The sequence below is a fragment of the Rutidosis leptorrhynchoides genome, chromosome 1 (genome assembly GCF_046630445.1).
Source record: "Rutidosis leptorrhynchoides isolate AG116_Rl617_1_P2 chromosome 1, CSIRO_AGI_Rlap_v1, whole genome shotgun sequence".
In the NCBI taxonomy this organism is placed as follows: Eukaryota; Viridiplantae; Streptophyta; class Magnoliopsida; order Asterales; family Asteraceae; genus Rutidosis; species Rutidosis leptorrhynchoides.
Window position 1 is genome coordinate 714,122,409 of NC_092333.1, and position 21,781 is coordinate 714,144,189.

At 30.7% G+C, this 21,781-nt stretch overlaps 2 protein-coding genes across 2 annotated transcripts; both read right to left on the reverse strand.

Moving 5' to 3' along the window:
• Positions 1–7,773: 7,773 nt before the first annotated feature.
• Positions 7,774–8,862, reverse strand: LOC139854291 (uncharacterized). Its single transcript, XM_071843606.1, has one exon. It carries the CDS (start codon positions 8,860–8,862, stop codon positions 7,774–7,776), a length of 1,089 nt encoding a protein of 362 aa, XP_071699707.1.
• Positions 8,863–12,397: 3,535 nt separating this feature from the next.
• On the reverse strand, positions 12,398–13,486 carry LOC139854298 (uncharacterized). Its single transcript, XM_071843612.1, has one exon. It carries the CDS (start codon positions 13,484–13,486, stop codon positions 12,398–12,400), a length of 1,089 nt encoding a protein of 362 aa, XP_071699713.1.
• Between the last annotated feature and the right edge of the window lie 8,295 nt (positions 13,487–21,781).

Below are 21,781 nucleotides of genomic sequence, written 5' to 3' on the forward strand. Positions count from 1 at the left end.
TCTGGTAATTTGTTTGCTGTTTGTTCATCTTCTAATATCCATCCTGTTGGAGTTGAAGTTGGATCGTCGACTTTATGTTGTGTTCCGTAATTTGCCCAGAATTTGAATCCATTGTTTGATTCTGCATGTACTGCCCATATATTGCCTCTTTTATCTACATACGAATCTTGACTATATCGTTTTAAAAATTTTAGAACTTGAGCATCTGTTTCTTTTTGAGGTTTGTTGAATGATTTTGAGGGTGCCGTTTCTTGAAAAGTAATATTTGTGCTTCATTTTTTAATTGTAGTTTTTCTGAAAGGAGTGAAAAAATTTGTTGTAATTCCTCCTCCTCCCCCTGAAAAATTGACATTTGTTGTTGAAGTGCTTGTATTTGTACCTGTCTTTGCTGTATCTGAAGAAGGACATGTTCTAAGATGGCTTCCATTCTCTGGTGAGAGTGTCTGCAATAATGTTGTTATCACTTTTTATGTAACGAATATATGGATAATACTGGTGTAATTGTAGTTGCCAACTTATTAGGCGTCCTCTACCAAGATCTGCTTGTAATTTGTATCGCCAGAATCCAGTTACGTATTTGGAGTCTGTTCGTAACTCGAATCTTGTTTGTAATAAATCGATTTTCCATTTTTTAAGAGTGTTAAGACAAGCTAATGTCTCTTTTTCATGAGTGTTGTATCTTTGTTCTGTAGATGTGAATGTTTCTGAAATATATTTGCATAATTTTTGTTCGTGCTTATCTGTTTTAAAAACAGAGGATTGTCCAATGCTCGATTGAGCTAATGCATGAGTGGGGTTGACTTGATTTCCATCAATGTCTAGCCCAAATAGTTGCTTGCCATTTTTAATTGCTTTCATACATCCTGCCCATGTATCATCTGATGCATCAGTTTCTATGATCAAAAAATCTTTTGTTTCTGGATTATATAATGCTGGAAGATATTGTACTGATTTTTTAATTTTTTGGACCAATTCTGTGTCAGATTGTGTCCAATTCCATTTAATTTTTTCAGAAAGTTTTTTCTGCAAAATCTTCCTATCTTTTGCTAAATTTTTCAGAAAGCCTTATTCAGCAATATAATTTAAACATCCAAGAAATCTTTGGATTTGTTTTCGATTCTCTAACTTATCCGGAAAAAGGTTTAGCTTTTCTTGTGTGGTATTAATTAGAGAGATTTCCTCATTTTTTGAAATATTTAATCCTAGATATTCAACTTCTGTTTGTAAAAGTTTTGATTTTTTCTGAGATAAAATTATTCCTTTTTCTTTTATCCTTTGTAGGACTCTGAAAACTGCATCAATGTGTACCTGTTTATTTCCACTAGTAAAAACAATAATATCATCGATATAAACGAGACATATGTCTTCTAATCCCTGTAAACTGTTATCCATAAACCTTTGATAAATTGATGGTGCTTGTTTTAACCCAAAAGGTAAAACATTCCATTCGTAATGTTTTTGCGGAGGACAAGAAAAAGCTGTTAAGGGTTTAGTACTTTCATCAAGTCTTAATTGCCAATAACCAGATTTTGCATCGAAAGTGCTAAAAAGAGTACTTCCTTTTATTTTTTCTAAAATATAGTCTTTTCGAGGTAATTTATATGAATCACCAATTGTAGCATCATTCATTTTTTTATAATTTATAACCATTCTTCTTTTGCCTCGTTTTATTTCATTTTTATTTTCTACATAAAAAGCGGGTGCTGAATGAGGACTTTTGCTTTCTCTTATAATTCCTTTTTCAAGAAGTTGTTGACATTCTTCTTTAAATTCTTTAACGTCCTTTATGCTATAAGGAATTTTATTAGATACGTTTATTTCATCATGTGGATTTTTTAATTTAATAGTGATTAACTGATCGTTAGTATTTTTTATATTTAAAGGGTTTTAACTACATACATCTTTTAGGGTTTCTTCAAGGTTTTCTTTTGTTAAAAGATAAATCATTTCTATTTGAAATTTTATATTTTGTGCTATAGATCGTATGACTTCTTTTGTCTTTTAATTGGTATGGAAACCATTTTTTTTTTTTTAGGATGCCTTAGGCTAATGCTCTCAGTGGTTTGTATAAATGGTTGATATAATTTTAAGAAGTTATTTCCAATTATTAGATCTACTCCAGAGTCATGCATATAAATAGTTGGGCCAATAAATGTATGTTTTTCTATTACAATAAAAACCATTTACTGACATACCAAATATTGTGTACGGATTTGTCAGCAACAATAATTTCTAAAGGTTTTTTAGTTTTTCCCAATTTTTAAAAGATTTTTTCTTTCCAAAACACATCGTAGATCCAGAGTCTATATATGCTAATAACGGTTTATGATCAACAAAGACTGTAATAAAAGTTGCGTTTGGATTTATTTCTTTTTTATTCATCGTCACTAGTGTATGCATAGATTTCTATATCAGAGTCTATCTCAGAATCTTCTAAAGGTTCGTATCCTAGGTCATAAGCGATTTTTAATATTTTTGTTTCTCTCTTTTCTCCCTTTTTTGGACAATTATTTGCATAATGTCCTATTTCATGGCATAGCCAGCATCTGCAGTCTTTTTTCTTAGATGGACAATATTGTTCTTTAGAATCTTCTTGTTTCGGATATTTTTGTGTGTGCTGATTTTTATTTCTAAAATATCTTTGTTCATTATTTTTATAAGATTTCTTATACCTAGATTTATATGGTTTCTTTTTCCATTTTTTAGGCTCACAGCCATATCTTCCAACTTGGTTACTTTGAATTTTACAATAGAGTTTTACATGTGCTTCTCTTCTAGCTTTTTCTTTTAAACATTCACTTTTCATCCAAGTTTTTACTTCAGTAATGCGTGCTCCTAGACTATCTTCAATTTTTGACTTATCTCTAGTGTTGTAGTCATCTTTAATTCTTGTGGCAACTGATTCAGGTAATTTGTTAAAAAACATATCTAGTGCTATTTTCTTTTGTGAGGCACTTAATTTGTAATATTGCTCAGAGAATTCACATATGAAAGGTTCAAGGTAGTACATATTGCATATTTTTAAATTAGTTATATGTCAAAAACTATTTCTCTAAATAATTCATTAGAAACCTCAACTTTGGGATTCCTTCCTGTAAATTCTTGGACAATTTTTCCTACGATACTTTCAAATGTTGTTATAGCATCGATTGATGCTACCATAGCTCTTTCTTCAACAGTCCAAGATTCTAAATATCTAAAGACATTTCCTGAAGTTTTATGAATTATAAAGTTTAACAATTCTATGGGTGAGAGTTCTTTTAGTTCATTAGTTAGTTGAATTTGTGCGCTCATTTTGTTATACCAATCTTGTATTCTTTCTTCTATATTCGTTTCACAGTCAATATTTAAAATTTCATCGTTAGTATTTATTATAGGTACTTTAGGTATGTACTGTGGTGGTATTTGTTCCCATTTATTCATTTTACTTCTTATCATATTTTGTTGATATAAATAATTTTCAGTTGGTGATGGTGGCTTATAATCAAATTGTCTTAGATTTTCTTCTTCAATATCAGATTTTTTTCGTTTTTGAGCAAAATTATATTGTGTATAAGGATTTTCTTCTTCTGAACTATAATCAAATATTATATCTGCTTCTTCGTTTGTTTCAGGTATATCTAAAGCTGCCATTAGTTTGGTTAAAGTTTCAACTTGTTCTTCAATATTACTCATATTTCAAGTTTTGAGTTTGTAAGCATACCTGAGTGTTTTTTCTTGATTGCTTTGATGCAGAATTCTGAAGGCGCAACTGCTTTTCTTGAATCGTGATGCTAGCTCTGATACCAGGATCAAATCGACGTTTCAACTTTGTGCGGAATTATATTATGTTTAATTTAATCTAGATCGTGAGGATCCGATTATAGTTTGCTTTGAATGTTGAATAAGATTGTTGCATATGAATTCATGTATGAGTAAATTGATGTGCCTAACTTTTGATGATGACATATGCCTAACTTTATCCTTTTGGATAAGTAAATGGACAATTGATATAATGAAGGATTTGTGTGCTAAATGTATACTGAGATTATGAATATATATAATGCTTAGATAGGTGTCGCTATTCAGAATCGGTTAAGACTCAACGATGGTGTCGCTATTCAGAATCGGTTAGGACTCAACGACGGGGGCTCTGCTATTCAGAATCTAAAAGACTCAACGGAAAGAAACCAGTGAGGTTTATTATCAAACTTAACCTGATTACAAATGACAACCGAGGCTTCCTTTTATAGGCGAGCCATAATACTATTTACAGATGTTCTGGGACCCACACACTACGATCGATTACATTATTGATCGTTTACATTATTGATGTGGCCCGCGCACTTATTTAACTTTAAACATAAACTATACACGTTATCTTACATTATTGGTTCCTATGGCCCACATGGCCAGTACATTAAACACACGTATTTACATACAATAATTACAAGGACACGTTACATAATGTTACATTATTGATGAGGTCTACTGGGGTCCACTAATATATTCGTTGTTATCTTTAGACTACATCCCTCCCACGATGAAAATATAAGTGGGAGGGAGGTAGACGATAGAATAATTGATAAACATGAAAGTATAATAGTTGAAGGAAAAATTAAGTTCGATGTAAACATTCAATTAGGTTTAAGTCTGAAAGATAAAGATCTAAACAAAAGCATTACAATAAGATATGAATTATTAAGAAGAATTTTTTTGTATAAAGGAAATCACCCTTTTACGGTTACATATCAAATTAATTATGCATTAACAAATTCTCATCACAGTATTACTTTTAAAACTGATGATAGAATATATATATAGATAAACTTTTTGAACCTCTATTAAGCCTAGAAACACCAAAAGTATTTACTAGCCAAAGATATATCGAAAAAGGGAAATCAACTTTAGAATTACCATCTGTTTGGATACCACGTATAGAAAAACCAATTTCCATTACAACAGGTGAAACATCTAGTGAAAATAATGAAATAAAAGATTTAAAATAAATGATACGAACTCTAAGTCAACGAATTTAATGAATAAACTTGGTAGTATAGTTTTTAGTAAATTCAGAAACATAACTCCTAAAATAATATATAGTGAAACACTAGAATTAGAAGTAGAATTAGAATTAGAAGTAATTAACCACGAACATAAAACTTATCAACTAGAATATATAAAGGCTGAAAATTACGATAAAAATTACAATCTCAACAAACATCGTATCCAGAAGAACCAAAGAAAAAATGGTATGTCATTTTTGACGGACCATCCAAAGGAATATACAACAACTGGGCAACAGCAAATTAGTTTATATTAGGCAGAAGTGTAACGCATAAAAGTTACAAAACTCTAGAAGCAGCAAAGGTAACATTCAATGAAGCATATAAAACAATAGCAACTCAACCAGCCAATGAAGCAAAACGTTTAGGATCAGGAATGGTTAATCTTAACCATTATCTTTATGGTCAAACAGCAAGTCTAAATGCCATGAATAGGATGAAAAGTATTCTCTCTACAATAGAAAAAGAAGATAAGAAGAAACCATCCACACACAGTTTTCAAAGGTTATGGGATAACCTTTTGAATTACAACGTAAATTACGGAACAATGATGTTCTATCCCAAAAATAGGAAAACTGGACCTAAAGCAGTTTTCTTACCAGAAGCATCACCATTAACAATATCAGAATATTTCATCCATGGATTAATTGATACCTTATATATCGATGGAAGAACACTTCATGAAATCAAGGAACTCCCTCAAAGAATGCAAGAAGCAATAACCAGATACAGAGACAATTTTGCAAAAGAAAGAGAAATATTTCTTAGAATGCAATCAAGCTACCCAATATTTAACAAAGACCAACAGTTACTTGTCCCATCATTTACAATAGCATATCTTAGAGTAAGCAATGGTAATTATCCAACAAGAGACGAAGCATTAAAAATAACTCCAACAATCGATCATCTGGTGTCATCACTAGCAGGAGTTTATTTCGGATCCTCAAAAATAGGAAATGGCCAAGAACAGCAAGAAAATGTGAGAATCAATTACGTTCACAAAATGTCTTAATATACTCAAGCACTATTGAAAAATTTGATGAAAAAGGTCTCAATCTAATCAACAATTTTGAAGAACCCTTTGAAGCATTCACAGGACAACTTTCTGCTCTTCCAGAAGATATAAAAAGGCGTTTATGTAAACAGATATCTAGGGCACCAAGGCACAGTTGCGAATACTGTCAAGAAGAAGACACATTCCTAGCATCATAATTTCCAACATTTATCTTTTTTCAGCGTGGGAGGGATGTAGACTAAAGATAACAAAGAATATATAAGTGGACCCCAGTAGACCTCATCAATAATGTAACATTATGTAACGTGTCCTTGTAATTATTGTATGTAAATACCTGTGTTTAATGTACTGGCCATGTGGGCTATAGGAACCAATAATGTAAGATAACGTGTATGGTTTATGTTTAAAATTAAATAAGTGCGCGGGCCACAGCAATAATTTAAACGATCAATAATGTAATCGATCGTAGTGCGTGGGTCCCAGAGCATCTGTAAATAGTATTATGGCTCGCCTATAAAAGGAAGCCTCGGTTGTCATTTGTAATCAGGTTAAGTTTGATAATAAACCTCATTGGTTTCTTTCTGTTGAGTCTTTTAGATTCTGAATAGCAGAGCCCTCGTCGTTGAGTCCTAACCGATTCTGAATAGCGACACCATCATTGAGTCTTAACCGATTTTGAATAGCGACACGTATCTAAGCATTATATATATTCATAATCTCAGTATACGTTTAGCACAAAAATCCTTCATTATATCAATCGTCCATTTACTTATCCAAAAGGATAAAGTTAGGCATATGTCATCATCAAAAGTTAGGCACATCAATTTACTCATACATGAATTCATATGTAACAATCTTATTCAACGTTCAAAGCAAACTATAATCGGATCCTCACGATCTAGATTAAATTAAACATAATATAATTCCGCACAAAGCAAACTATAATCGGATCCTCAGGGTCAAAACGACGTTTCAACTTTGTACGGAATTATATTATGTTTAATTTAATCTAGATCATGAGGATCCGATTATAGTTTGCTTTGAAAGTTGAATAAGATTGTTACATATGAATTCATGTATGAGTAAATTGATGTGCCTAACTTTTGATGATGACATATGCCCAACTTTATCCTTTTGGATAAGTAAATGGACGATTGATATAATGAAGGATTTGTGTGCTAAACATATACTGAGATTATGAATATATATAATGCTTATATAGGTGTCGCTATTCAGAATCGGTTAAGACTCAACGACGGTGTTGCTATTCAGAATCGGTTAGGACTCAACGACGGAGGCTCTGCTATTTAGAATCTAAAAGACTCAACAGAAAGAAACCAGTGAGGTTTATTATCAAACTTAACTTGATTACAAATGACAACCGAGGCTTCCTTTTATAGGCGGGCTATAATACTATTTACAGATGCTCTGGAACCCACGCACTACGATCGATTACATTATTGATCATTTACATTATTGCTGTGGCCCGCGCACTTATTTAACTTTAAACATAAACCATACACGTTATCTTACATTATTGGTTCCTATGGCCCACATGGCCAGTACATTAAACACACGTATTTACATACAATAATTACAAGGACACGTTACATAATGTTACATTATTGATGAGGTCCACTGGGATCCACTTATATATTCGTTGTTATCTTTAGTCTACATCCCTCCCACGCTGAAAAAGACAAATGTTGGAAATTATGATGCTAGGAATGTGTCTTCTTCTTGACAGTATTCGCAACTGTGCCTTGGTGCCCTAGATATCTGTTTACATAAACGCCTTTTTATATCTTCTGGAAGAGCATAAAGTTGTCCTGTGAATGCTTCAATGGGTTCTTCAAAATTGTTGATTAGATTGAGACCTTTTTCATCAATTTTTTCAATAGTGCTTGAGTAGATTAAGACATTTTTGTGAACGTAATTGATTCTCACATTTTCTTGCTGTTCTTGGCCATTTCCTATTTTTGAGGATTCGAAATAAACTCCTGCTAGTGATGACACCAGATGATCGATTGTTGGAGTTATTTTTAATGCTTCGTCTCTTGTTGGATAATTACCATTGCTTACTCCGAGATATGCTATTGTAAATGATGGGACAAGTAACTGTTGGTCTTCGTTAAATATTGGGTAGCTTGAATGCATTCTAAGAAATATTTCTCTTTCTTTTGCAAAATTGTCTCTGTATCTGGTTATTGCTTCTTGCATTCTTTGAGGGAGTTCCTTGATTTCATGAAGTGTTCTTCCATCGATATATAAGGTATCAATTAATCCATGGACGAAATATTCTGATATTGTTAATGGTGATGCTTCTGGTAAGAAAACTGCTTTAGGGCCAGTTTTCCTATTTTTGGGATAGAACATCATTGTTGCGTAATTTTCATTGTAATTCACAAGGTTATCCCATAACCTTTGAAAACTGTGTGTGGATGGTTTCTTCTTATCTTCTTTTTCTATTGTAGAGAGAATACTTTTCATCCTATTCATGGCATTTAGACTTGCTGTTTGACCATAAAGATAATGGTTAAGATTAACCATTCCCGATCCTAAACGTTTTGCTTCATTGGCTGGTTGAGTTGCTATTGTTTTATATGCTTCATTGAATGCTACCTTTGCTGCTTCTGGAGTTTTGTAACTTTTATGCGTTACGCTTCTACCTAATATAAATTGATTTGCTGTTGCCCAGTTGTTGTATATTCCTTTGGATGGTCCGTTAAAAATGACATACCATTTTTTCTTTGGTTCTTCTGGATACAATGTTTGTTGAGATTGTTCTTCTTCTTCAGTCATTTCATACCAGCTTTGTTTTTTGGGTGTTTCTGGTTCTTCTAAGTTAATGATAGTTGGTTTATGTGGTGTTTGTGAATTTGGTGTTTGTGTTGATGTGGATGATGAGGGTGCTGTTAACGAAGGTGATTCTTCCTTGATTTTTTTTGGGGTTTCTTTTTTGACTGCTTTTTGTTGGATTAAAATGTTTAAGGTTTCTAGTAAATCCTCCTCCTCTCTCTAAAAAATTGATAGTTGTCGTTGATGTGTTTGAATCTGTTCTCTTTTTTGTTGTAATTGGTGTTGAATCTGCTTGATGACTGCTTCCATTGTTGAAATACCTGCAGAAATATTTTGTATGCTTTTGGTGCTTTTTACTTTAAAAAGCTATTTCATGTACTCGTAAGAGTTTTTGCTTTTCATATACTCAAAAGAGTTGTTTTATGAATATGATCTTGTCTTCATCAAGCTTATAAGTCATAATGAATATTACTTGAAGATAGATTTTGCATAGAATGTTTGCCCAAAGCAATGTGTGCTTAACAGATTACTAGCTTTGCCGAAATTTCTTTAATATTTTTTAAAGAGCTGTTTACTAATTGTTTGTGTATGCTAATAATAGATGATAAAAGTTCTATGCCTTCAGCGTCTTTTTCTTCTTCAAGATATTTTTCATATTCTTCAATATTTTTAGTTGATTGTGAAATTCTTTCCCAGCTTTCATTTATAAGATTCTTCCAAAGTTTATTTGAAAAATTATTCATTTGAATTTTAGAATCCATGGTAAAACTTTTTTATTATTTTATGCGAAGAGGTGGTACTATTTTATGCCTTTTTCTTGAACTCGATTCTTCTTGATCTGCATAAAATTCTTCTGTATCTTCATATTTTATAGCACTTATGCTGGCATGTTCATGATTAGTGTCTTGTTTTACTATTTTTATTTTGTTTATATTTTCTAAAATTGTTTCTTTTATTTCTGGAAGTTGTCTTAATGCTAGAAAACTTAGAATTTCTATTATATTATTTAATGTGGAGTTTAATATTTCTACTTTTTCTCCTATAGGTTTTTCTGAAATATTTTCTACATCAATCTTGTAAATTGATTCATCGGGTAAATTTTTTAGTATTTCGAAAAGTGTTTGATTAAATGGTATAAATGGTTTGTTGGATGTGATTCCTTCTTTTCCAATTTTAATATTTGATAAATCCATGAATTTTTAACAAGTTGAATATGACAACGTGGATGAATGGTCTTTAATCATTATATGTAGAGATTTAATAGCACGTTTATAAAAAAGAATCCGTGTTTCTAGATCTTTAATTTTTTCTATCTGTCTGTAATATGGATATGATTTTTCTTTAATTAAGGTTTTTTCGATTTCTTTAATATTTTTATACATTGAAGAAATTATTTCCCAATAATTTTTTATAATGGAATTTAGTACTGAATTTTTTGATGAACAACTAATTTGTCTTTTAGAACTCATGATTTTTTAAGTCTAATTTTATTTTTTGGTTCCATATTTTCTTCTGAAATCTTTTTCTTGCTTCATTGTTATAATAATCAACTATGGATAATTCTTCATCTTTTTTAATTTTTCCCGATATTTTAGAATATAATATTTCGAGTTTATTTTTATCGTAATTTTCAGCCTTTATATATTCTAGTTGATAAGTTTTATGTTCGTGGTTAATTACTTCTAATTCTAATTCTAGTGTTTCACTATATATTATTTTAGGAGTTATGTTTCCGAATCTACTAAAAACTATACTACCAAGTTTATTCATTAAATTCGTTGACTTAGAGTTCGTATCATTTGTTTTAAATCTTTTATTTCCTTATTTTCACTAGATTTTTCACCTATTGTAATGGAAATTGGTTTTTCTATACGTGGTATCCAAACAAATGGTAATTCTAAAGTTGATTTCCCTTTTTCGATATATCTTTGGCTAGTAAATACTTTTGGTGTTTTTAGGCTTAATAGAGGTTCAAAAAGTTTATCTATATATATATTCTATCATCAGTTTTAAAAGTAATACTGTGATGAGAATTTGTTAATGCATAATTAATTTGATATGTAACCGTAAAAAGGTGATTTCCTTTATACATAAAATTTCTTCTTAATAATTTATATCTTATTGTAATGCTTTTGTTTAGATCTTTATCTTTCAGACTTAAACCTAATTGAATGTTTACATCGAACTTAATTTTTCCTTCAGCTATTATACTTTCATGTTTATCAATTATTCTATCGTCTCTTAATTCTAATTCAATAGGTGTATTACATCCCATGAAGGTACTTTTGAATATAATTTGTATGGTTGATATGTGTACATAAGCTATTTTAGTTCTATCTTTTTCATTCATTTGTTTAATTCTATCGCTTATTTGTTTTCTATTGATTATAGGAATTAATATATCTCCTTTTGTTTGCTCAATAGGTACAGGTTCTTCTCCAATCATTTTTCCAAAATAAGTAATATTTTTTCTTGAGAAAATATCTTTAATTTTTCTATTATTATCAAAGTTATGTTTTTCAGATAATGTAAAATTTGTTCTTCTTATTGCTTTTCTGTTTATCATGATATCAGCCATGAAACCAGATTCATCTTCGATATCATTAATAGTGGTAATACCTTCTATTATTTCATTAGATACTTCCTCTTGAGTTTTTGTCATTTTATTATTTAAGAATAAGTTTGTAAGTATACCTGAATGTTTTTTCTGGATTGCTTTTGATGCAGAATTCTGAAGGTGCAACTGCTTTTCTTGAATCGTGCTGCTAGCTCAGATACCAGGGTCAAAATGACGTTTCAACTTTGTGCGGAATTATATTATGTTTAATTTAATCTAGATTGTGAGGATCCGATTATAGTTTTCTTTGAACGTTGAATAAGATTGTTACATATGAATTCATGTATGAGTAAATTGATGTGCCTAACTTTTGATGATGACATATGTCTAACTTTATCCTTTTGGATAAGTAAATGGACGATTGATATAATGAAGGATTTGTGTGCTAAACGTATACTGAGATTATGAATATATATAATGCTTAGATAGGTGTCGCTATTCAGAATCGGTTAAGACTCAACGACGGAGTCGCTATTCTGAATCGGTTAGGACTCAACGACGGGGGCTCTGCTAATCAGAATCTAAAAGACTCAACAGAAAGAAACCAGTGAGGTTTATTATCAAACTTAACCTGATTACAAATGAAAACCGAGGCTTCCTTTTATAGGTGAGCCATATTACTATTTACAGATGCTCTGGGACCCACGCACTACGATCGATTACATTATTGATCTTTTACATTATTGCTGTAGCCCGCGCACTTATTTAACTTTAAACATAAACCATACACGTTATCTTACATTATTGGTTCCTATGGCCCACATGGCCAGTACATTAAACACACGTATTTACATACAATAATTACAAGGACACGTTACATAATGTTACATTATTGATGAGGTCCACTGGGGTCCACTTATATATTCGTTGTTATCTTTAGTCTACATCCCTCCCACTCTGAAAAAAGACAAATGTTGGAAATTATGATACTAGGAATGTGTCTTCTTCTTGACAGTATTCGCAACTGTGCCTTGGTGCCCTAGATATCTGTTTACATAAATGCCTTTTTATATCTTCTGGAAGAGCAGAAAGTTGTCCTGTGAATGCTTCAAAGGGTTCTTTAAAATTGTTGATTAGATTGAGACCTTTTTCATCAATTTTTTCAATAGTGCTTGAGTAGATTAAGACATTTTTGTGAACGTAATTGATTCTCACATTTTCTTGCTGTTCTTGGCCATTTCCTATTTTTGAGGATCCGAAATAAACTTCTGCTAGTGATGACACCAGATGATCGATTGTTGGAGTTATTTTTAATGCTTTGTCTCTTGTTGGATAATTACCATTGCTTACTCTGAGATATGCTATTGTAAATGATGGGACAAGTAACTGTTGGTCTTCGTTAAATATTGGGTAGCTTGAATGCATTCTAAGAAATATTTCTCTTTCTTTTACAAAATTGTCTCTGTATCTGGTTATTATTTCTTGCATTCTTTGAGGGATTTCCTTGATTTCATGAAGTGTTCTTCCATCGATATATAAGGTATCAATTAATCCATGGACGAAATATTCTGATATTGTTAATGGTGATGCTTCTGGTAAGAAAACTACTTTAGGGCCAGTTTTCCTATTTTTGGGATAGAACATCATTGTTGCGTAATTTTCGTTGTAATTCACAAGGTTATCCCATAACCTTTGAAAACTGTGTGTGGATGGTTTCTTCTTATCTTCTTTTTCTGTTGTAGAGAGAATACTTTTCATCCTATTCATGGCATTTAGGCTTGCTGTTTGACCATAAAGATAATGGTTAAGATTAACCATTCCCGATCCTAAACGTTTTGTTTCATTGGCTGGTTGAGTTGCTATTGTTTTATATGCTTCATTGAATGCTACCTTTGCTGCTTCTAGAGTTTTGTAACTTTTATGCGTTACGCTTCTGCCTAATATAAACTGATTTGCTGTTGCCCAGTTGTTGTATATTCCTTTGGATGGTCCGTCAAAAATGACATACCATTTTTTCTTTGGTTCTTCTGGATACGATGTTTGTTGAGATTGTTCTTCTTCTTCAGTCATTTCATACCAGCTTTGTTTTTTTTGGGTGTTTATGGTTCTTCTAAGTTAATGATAGTTGGTTTATGTGGTGTTTATGAATTTGGTGTTTGTGTTGATGTGGATGATGAGGGTGTTGTTAACGAAGGTGATTCTTCCTTGATTTTTTCTGGGGTTTCTTTTTTGACTGCTTTTTGTTGGGTTAAAATGTTTAAGGTTTCTAGTAATACCTCCTCCTCCCTCTGAAAAATTGATAGTTGTCGTTGCTGTGTTTGAATTTGTTCTCTTTTTTGTTGTAATTGGTGTTGAATCTGCTTGATGACTGCTTCCATTGTTGAAATACATGCAGAAATATTTTGTATGCTTTTCGTGCTTTTTACTTTAAAAATCTATTTCATGTACTCGTAAGAGTTGTTTGCTTTTCATATACTCAAAAGAGTTGTTTTCATGAATATGATATTGTCTTCATCGAGCTTATAATTCATAATGAATATTACTTGAAGATAGATTTTGCATAGAATGTTTGCCCAAAGCAATATATGCTTTACAGATTACTAGCTTTGCTGAAATTTCTTTAATATTTTTTAAAGAGCTGTTTACTAATTGTTTGTGTATGCTAATAATAGATGATAAAAGTTCTATGCCTTCAGCGTCTTTTTCTTCTTCAAGATATTTTTCATATTCTTCAATATTTTTAGTTGATTGTGAAATTCTTTCCCAGCTTTCATTTATAAGATTCTTCCAAAGTTTATTTGAAAAATTATTCATTTGAATTTTAGAATCCATGGTAAAACTTTTTTATTATGTTATGCGAAGAGGTGGTACTATTTTATGCCTTTTTCTTGAACTCGATTCTTCTTGTTCTTCATAAAATTCTTCTGTATCTTCATATTTTATAGCACTTGTGCTGCCATATTCATGATTAGTGTCTTGTTTTACTATTTTTATTTTGTTTATATTTTCTAAAATTGTTTCTTTTATTTCTGGAAGTAGTCTTAATGCTAGAAAACTTAGAATTTCTATAATATTATTTAATGTGGAGTTTAATATTTTTACTTTTTCTCCTATAGGTTTTCTGAAATATTTTCTACATCAATCTTGTAAATTGATTCATCGGGTAAATTTTTTGGTATTTCGAAAAGTGTTTGATTAAATGGTATAAATGGTTTGTTGGATGTGATTCCTTCTTTTCCAATTTTAATATTTGATAAATCCATGAATTTTTAACAAGTTGAATATGACAACGTGGATGAATGGTCTTTAATCATTATATGTAGAGATTTAATAGCTCGTTTATAAAAAAGAATCCGTGTTTCTAGATCTTTAATTTTTTTCTATCTGTCTGTAATATGGATATGATTTTTCTTTAATTAAGGTTTTTTCGATTTCTTCAATATTTTTATATATTCTAGAAATTATTTCCCAAGAATTTTTTATAATGGAATTTAGTACTGAATTTTTTGATGAACAACTAATTTGTCTTTTAGAACTCATGATTTTTTAAGTCTAATTTTATTTGTTGGTTCCATATTTTCTTCTGAAATCTTTTTCTTGCTTCGTTGTTATAATAATCAACTATGGATAATTCTTCATCTTTTTTAATTTTTTCAGATATTTTAGAATATAATATTTCGAGTTTATTTTTATCGTAATTTTCAGCCTTTATATATTCTAGTTGATAAGTTTTATGTTCGTGGTTAATTACTTCTAATTCTAATTCTAGTGTTTCACTATATATTATTTTAGGGGTTATGTTTCTGAATTTACTAAAAACTATACTACCAAGTTTATTCATTAAATTCGTTGACTTGGAGTTCGTATCATTTGTTTTAAATCTTTTATTTCATTATTTTCACTAGATGTTTCACCTGTTGTAATGGAAATTGGTTTTTCTATACGTGGTATCCAAACAGATGGTAATTATAAAGTTGATTTCCCTTTTTCGATATATCTTTGGCTAGTAAATACTTTTGGTGTTTCTAGGCTTAATAGAGGTTCAAAAAGTTTATCTATATATATTCTATCATCAGTTTTAAGAGTAATACTGTGATGAGAATTTGTTAATGCATAATTAATTTGATATGTAACCGTAAAAGGGTGATTTCCTTTATACATAAAATTTCTTCTTAATAATTCATATCTTATTGTAATGCTTTTGTTTAGATCTTTATCTTTCAGACTTAAAACTAATTGAATGTTTACATCGAACTTAATTTTTCCTTCAGCTAAATTTCCTTTTCCTTTTGCTATTATACTTTCATGTTTATCAATTATTCTATCGTCTCTTAATTCTAATTCAATAGGTGTATTACATCCCATGAAGGTACTTTTGAATATAATTTGTATGGTTGATATGTGTACATAAGCAATTTTAGTTCTATCTTTTTCATTCATTTGTTTAATTCTATCACTTATTTGTTTTCTATTGATTATAGGAATTAATATATCTCCTTTTGTTTGCTCAATAGGTACAGGTTCTTTTCCAATCATTTTTCCAATATAAGTAATATTTTTTCTTGAGAAAATATCTTTAATTTTTCTATTATTATCAAAGTTATGTTTTTCAGATAATGTAAAATTTGTTCTTCTTATTGCTTTTTTGTTTATCATGATATCAGCCATGAAACCAGATTCATCTTCAATATCATTAATAGTGGTAATACCTTCTATTATTTCATTAGATACTTCCTCTTGAGTTTTAGTCATTTTGTTATTTAAGAATAAGTTTGTAAGTATACCTGAGTGTTTTTTCTTGATTGCTTTTGATGCAGAATTCTGAAGGTGCAACTGCTTTTCTTGAATCGTGCTGCTAGCTCTGATACCAGGGTCAAAACGACGTTTCAACTTTGTGCGGAATTATATTATGTTTAATTTAATCTAGATCGCGAGGATCCGATTATAGTTTGCTTTGAACGTTGAATAAGATTGTTACATATGAAATCATGTATGAGTAAACTGATGTGCCTAACTTTTGATGATGACATATGCCTAACTTTATCCTTTTAGATAAGTAAATGGACGATTGATATAATGAAGGATTTGTGTGCTAAACGTATACTGAGATTATGAATATATATAATGCTTAGATAGGTGTCGCTATTCAGAATCGGTTAAGACTCAACGACGGTGTCGCTATTCAGAATCGGTTAGGACTCAACGACGGGGGCTCTGCAATTCAGTATCTAAAAGACTCTGGTGCTAGCTCTGATACCAGGAAATATAACTAGAAGATATAAAAAGGCATTTATGTAAACAGATATCGAGGTCACCAAGGCACAGTTGCGAATACTGTCAAGAAGAAGACACATTCCTAGCATCATAATTTCCAACATTTGTCTTTTTTCAGCGTGGGAGGGATGTAGACTAAAGATAACTACGAATATATAAGTGGACCCCAGTGGACCTCATCAATAATGTAACATTATGTAACATGTCCTTGTAATTATTGTATGTAAATACGTGTGTTTAATGTACTGGACATGTGGGCCATAGAAACCAATAATGTAAGATAACGTGTATGGTTTATGTTTAAAGTTAAATAAGTGCGCGGGCTACAGCAATAATGTAAACGATCAATAATGTAATCGATCGTAGTGCGTGGGTCCTAGAGCATCTGTAAATAGTATTATGGCTCGCCTATAAAAGGAAGCCTCGGTTATCATTTGTAATCAGGTTAAGTTTGATAATAAACCTCACTGGTTTCTTTCTGTTGAGTCTTTTAGATTCTGAATAGCAGAGCCCCCGTCGTTGAGTCCTAACCGATTCTGAATAGCGACACCGTCATTGAGTCTTAACCGATTCTGAATAGCGACACCTATCTAAGCATTATATATATTCATAATCTCAGTATACGTTTAGCACACAAATCCTTCATTATATCAATCGTCCATTTACTTATCCAAAAGGATAAAGTTAGGCATATGTCATCATCAAAAGTTAGGCACATCAATTTACTCATACATGAATTCATATGTAACAATCTTATTCAACGTTCAAGCAAACTATAATCGGATCCTCACGATCTATATTAAATTAAACATAATATAATTCCGCACAAAGTTGAAACGTTGTTTTGATCCTGGTATCAGAGCTAGCAGCACGATTCTAGAGAAGCAGTTGCACCTTCAGAATTCTGCATCAAAAGCAATCAAGAAAAAACACTCAGGTATACTCACAAACTTATTCTTAAATAACAAAATGACTAAAACTCAAGAGGAAGTATCTAATGAAATAATAGAAGGTATTACCACTATTAATGATATCGAAGATGAATCTGGTTTCATGGCTGATATCATGATAAACAGAAAAGCAATAAGAAGAACAAATTTTACATTATCTGAAAAACATAACTTTGATAATAATAGAAAAATTAAAGATATTTTCTCAAGAAAAAAATATTACTTATTTTGGAAAAATGATTGGAGAAGAAAATGTACCTATTGAGCAAACAAAAGGAGATATATTAATTCCTATAATAAATAGAAAACAAATAAGCGATAGAATTAAACAAATGAATGAAAAAGATAGAACTAAAATAGCTTATGTACACATATCAACCATACAAATTATATTCAAACGTACCTTCATGGGATGTAATACACCTATTGAATTAGAATTAAGAGACGATAGAATAATTGATAAACATGAAAGTATAATAGCAAAAGGAAAAGGAAATTTAGCTGAAGGAAAAATTAAGTTCGATGTAAACATTCAATTAGTTTTAAGTCTGAAAGATAAAGATCTAAACAAAAGCATTACAATAAGATATGAATTATTAAGAAGAAAATTTATGTATAAAGGAAATCACCCTTTTACGGTTACATATCAAATTAATTATGCATTAACAAATTCTCATCACAGTATTACTCTTAAAACTGATGATAGAATATATATAGATAAACTTTTTGAACCTCTATTAAGCCTAGAAACACCAAAAGTATTTACTAGCCAAAGATATATCGAAAAAGGGAAATCAACTTTAGAATTACCATCTGTTTGGATACCACGTATAGAAAAACCAATTTCCATTACAACAGGTGAAACATCTAGTGAAAATAATGAAATAAAAGATTTAAAACAAATGATACGAACTTTAAGTCAACGAATTTAATGAATAAACTTGGTAGTATAGTTTTTAGTAAATTCAGAAACATAACTCCTAAAATAATATATAGTGAAACACTAGAATTAGAATTAGAAGTAATTAACCACGAACATAAAACTTATCAACTAGAATATATAAAGGCTGAAAATTACGATAAAAATAAACTCGAAATATTATATTCTAAAATATCTGAAAAAATTAAAAAAGATGAAGAATTATTCATTGTTGATTATTATAACAACGAAGCAAGAAAAAGATTTCAGAAGAAAATATGGAACCAACAAATAAAATTAGACTTAAAAAATCATGAGTTCTAAAAGACAAATTAGTTGTTCATCAAAAAATTCAGTACTAAATTCCATTATAAAAAATTATTGGGAAATAATTTCTAGAATATATAAAAATATTGAAGAAATCGAAAAAACCTGAATTAAAGAAAAATCATATCCATATTACAGACAGATAGAAAAAATTAAAGATCTAGAAACACGGATTCTTTTTTATAAACGAGCTATTAAATCTCTACATATAATGATTAAAGACCATTCATCCACGTTGTCATATTCAACTTGTTAAAAATTCATGAATTTATCAAATATTAAAATTGGAAAGGAAGGAATCACATCCAACAAACCATTTATACCATTTAATCAAACACTTTTCGAAATACCAAAAAATTTACCCGATGAATTAATTTACAAGATTGATGTAGAAAATATTTCAGAAAAACCTGTAGGAGAAAAAGTAGAAATATTAAACTCCACATTAAATAATATTATAGAAATTCTAAGTTTTCTAGCATTAAGACAACTTCCAGAAATAAAAGAAACAATTTTAGACAATATAAACAAAATTAAAAATAGTAAAACAAGACACTAATCATGAACATGCCAGCACAAGTGCTATAAAATATGAAGATACAGAAGAATTTTATGCAGATCAAGAAGAATCGAGTTCAAGAAAAAGGCATAAAATAGTACCACCTCTTCGCATAACATAATAAAAAAGTTTTACCATCGATTCTAAAATTCAAATGAATAATTTTTCAAATAAACTTTGGAAGAATCTTATAAATGAAAGCTGGGAAAGAATTTCACAATCAACTAAAAATATCGAAGAATATGAAAAATATCTTGAAGAAGAAAAAGATGCTGAAGGCATAGAACTTTTATCATATATTATTAGCATACACAAACAATTAGTAAACAGCTCTTTAAAAAATATTAAAGAAATTTCAGCAAAGCTAGTAATCTGTTAAGCACACATTGCTTTGGGCAAATATTCTATGCAAAATCTATCTTCAAGTAATATTCATTATGAATTATAAGCTCGATGAAGACAATATCATATTCATGAAAACAACTTTTTTGAGTATATGAAAAGCAAACAACTCTTACGAGTACATGAAATAGCTTTTTAAAGTAAAAAGCACGAAATGAATACAAAATATTTCTGCATGTATTTCAACAATGGAAGCAGTCATCAAGCAGATTCAACACCAATTACAACAAAAAAGAGAACAGATTCAAACACAGCAACGACAACTATCAATTTTTCAGAGGGAGGAGGAGGAATTACTAGAAACCTTAAACATTTTAACCCAACAAAAAGCAGTCAAAAAAGAAACCCCAGAAAAAATTAAGGAAGAATCACCTTCGTTAACAGCACCCTCATCATCCACATCAACACAAACACCAAATTCACAAACACCACATAAACCAACTATCATTAACTTAGAAGAACCAGAAACACCCAAAAAACAAAGCTGGTATGAAATGACTGAAGAAGAAGAACAATCTCAACAAATATCGTATCCAGAAGAACCAAAGAAAAAATGACATGTCATTTTTGACGGACCATCCAAAGGAATATACAACAACTGGGCAACAGCAAATCAGTTTATATTAGGCAGAAGCGTAACGCATAAAAGTTACAAAACTCTAGAAGCAGCAAAGGTAGCATTCAATGAAGCATATAAAACAATAGCAACTCAACCAGCCAATGAAGCAAAACGTTTAGGATCGGGAATGGTTAATCTTAACCATTATCTTTATGGTCAAACAGCAAGTCTAAATGCCATGAATAGGATAAAAAATATTCTCTCTACAACAGAAAAAGAAGATAAGAAGAAACCATCCACACACAGTTTTCAAAGGTTATGGGATAACCTTGTGAATTACAACGAAAATTACGCAACAATGATGTTCTATCCCAAAAATAGGAAAACTGGCCCTAAAGCAGTTTTCTTACCAGAAGCATCACCATTAACAATATCAGAATATTTAGTCCATGGATTAATTGATACCTTATATATTGATGGAAGAACACTTCATGAAATCAAGGAACTCCCTCAAAGAATGCAAGAAGCAATAACCAGATACAGAGAAAATTTTGCAAAAGAAAGAGAAATATTTCTTAGAATGCATTCAAGCTACCCAATATTTAACGAAGACCAATAGTTACTTGTCCCATCATTTACAATAGCATATCTCGGAGTAAGCAATGGTAATTATCCAACAAGAGACGAAGCATTAAAAATAACTCCAACAATCGATCATCTGGTGTCATCACTAGCAGGAGTTTGTTTCAGATCCTCAAAAATAAGAAATGGCCAAGAACAGCAAGAAAATGTGAGAATCAATTACGTTCACAAAAATGTCTTAATCTACTCAAGCACTATTGAAAAAATTGATGAAAAAGATCTCAATCTAATCAACAATTTTGAAGAACCCTTTGAAGCATTCACAGGACAACTTTCTGCTCTTCCAGAAGATATAAAAAGGCGTTTATGTAAACAGATATCTAGGGCACCAAGGCACAGTTGCGAATACTGTCAAGAAGAAGACACATTCCTAGCATCATAATTTCCAACATTTGTCTTTTTTCAGCGTGGGAGGGATGTAGACTAAAGATAACAACGAATATATAAGTGGACCCCAGTGGACCTCATCAATAATGTAACATTATGTAACGTGTCCTTGTAATTATTGTATGTAAATACGTGTGTTTAATGTACTGGCCATGTGGGCCATAGGAATCAATAATGTAAGATAACGTGTATGGTTTATGTTTAAAGTTAAATAAGTGCGCGGGCCACAGCAATAATGTAAACGATCAATAATGTAATCGATCGTAGTGCGTGGGTCCAAGAGCATCTGTAAATAGTATTATGGCTCGCCTATAAAAGGAAGCCTCGGTTGTCATTTGTAATCAGG

What these genes read in the sequence shown, in the direction of transcription:
- LOC139854291 (XM_071843606.1), bottom strand. Translation starts at nt 8,862, where the DNA reads ATGACTGAAGAAGAAGAACAATCTCAACAAACATTGTATCCAGAAGAA.
- LOC139854298 (XM_071843612.1), bottom strand. Translation starts at nt 13,486, where the DNA reads ATGACTGAAGAAGAAGAACAATCTCAACAAACATCGTATCCAGAAGAA.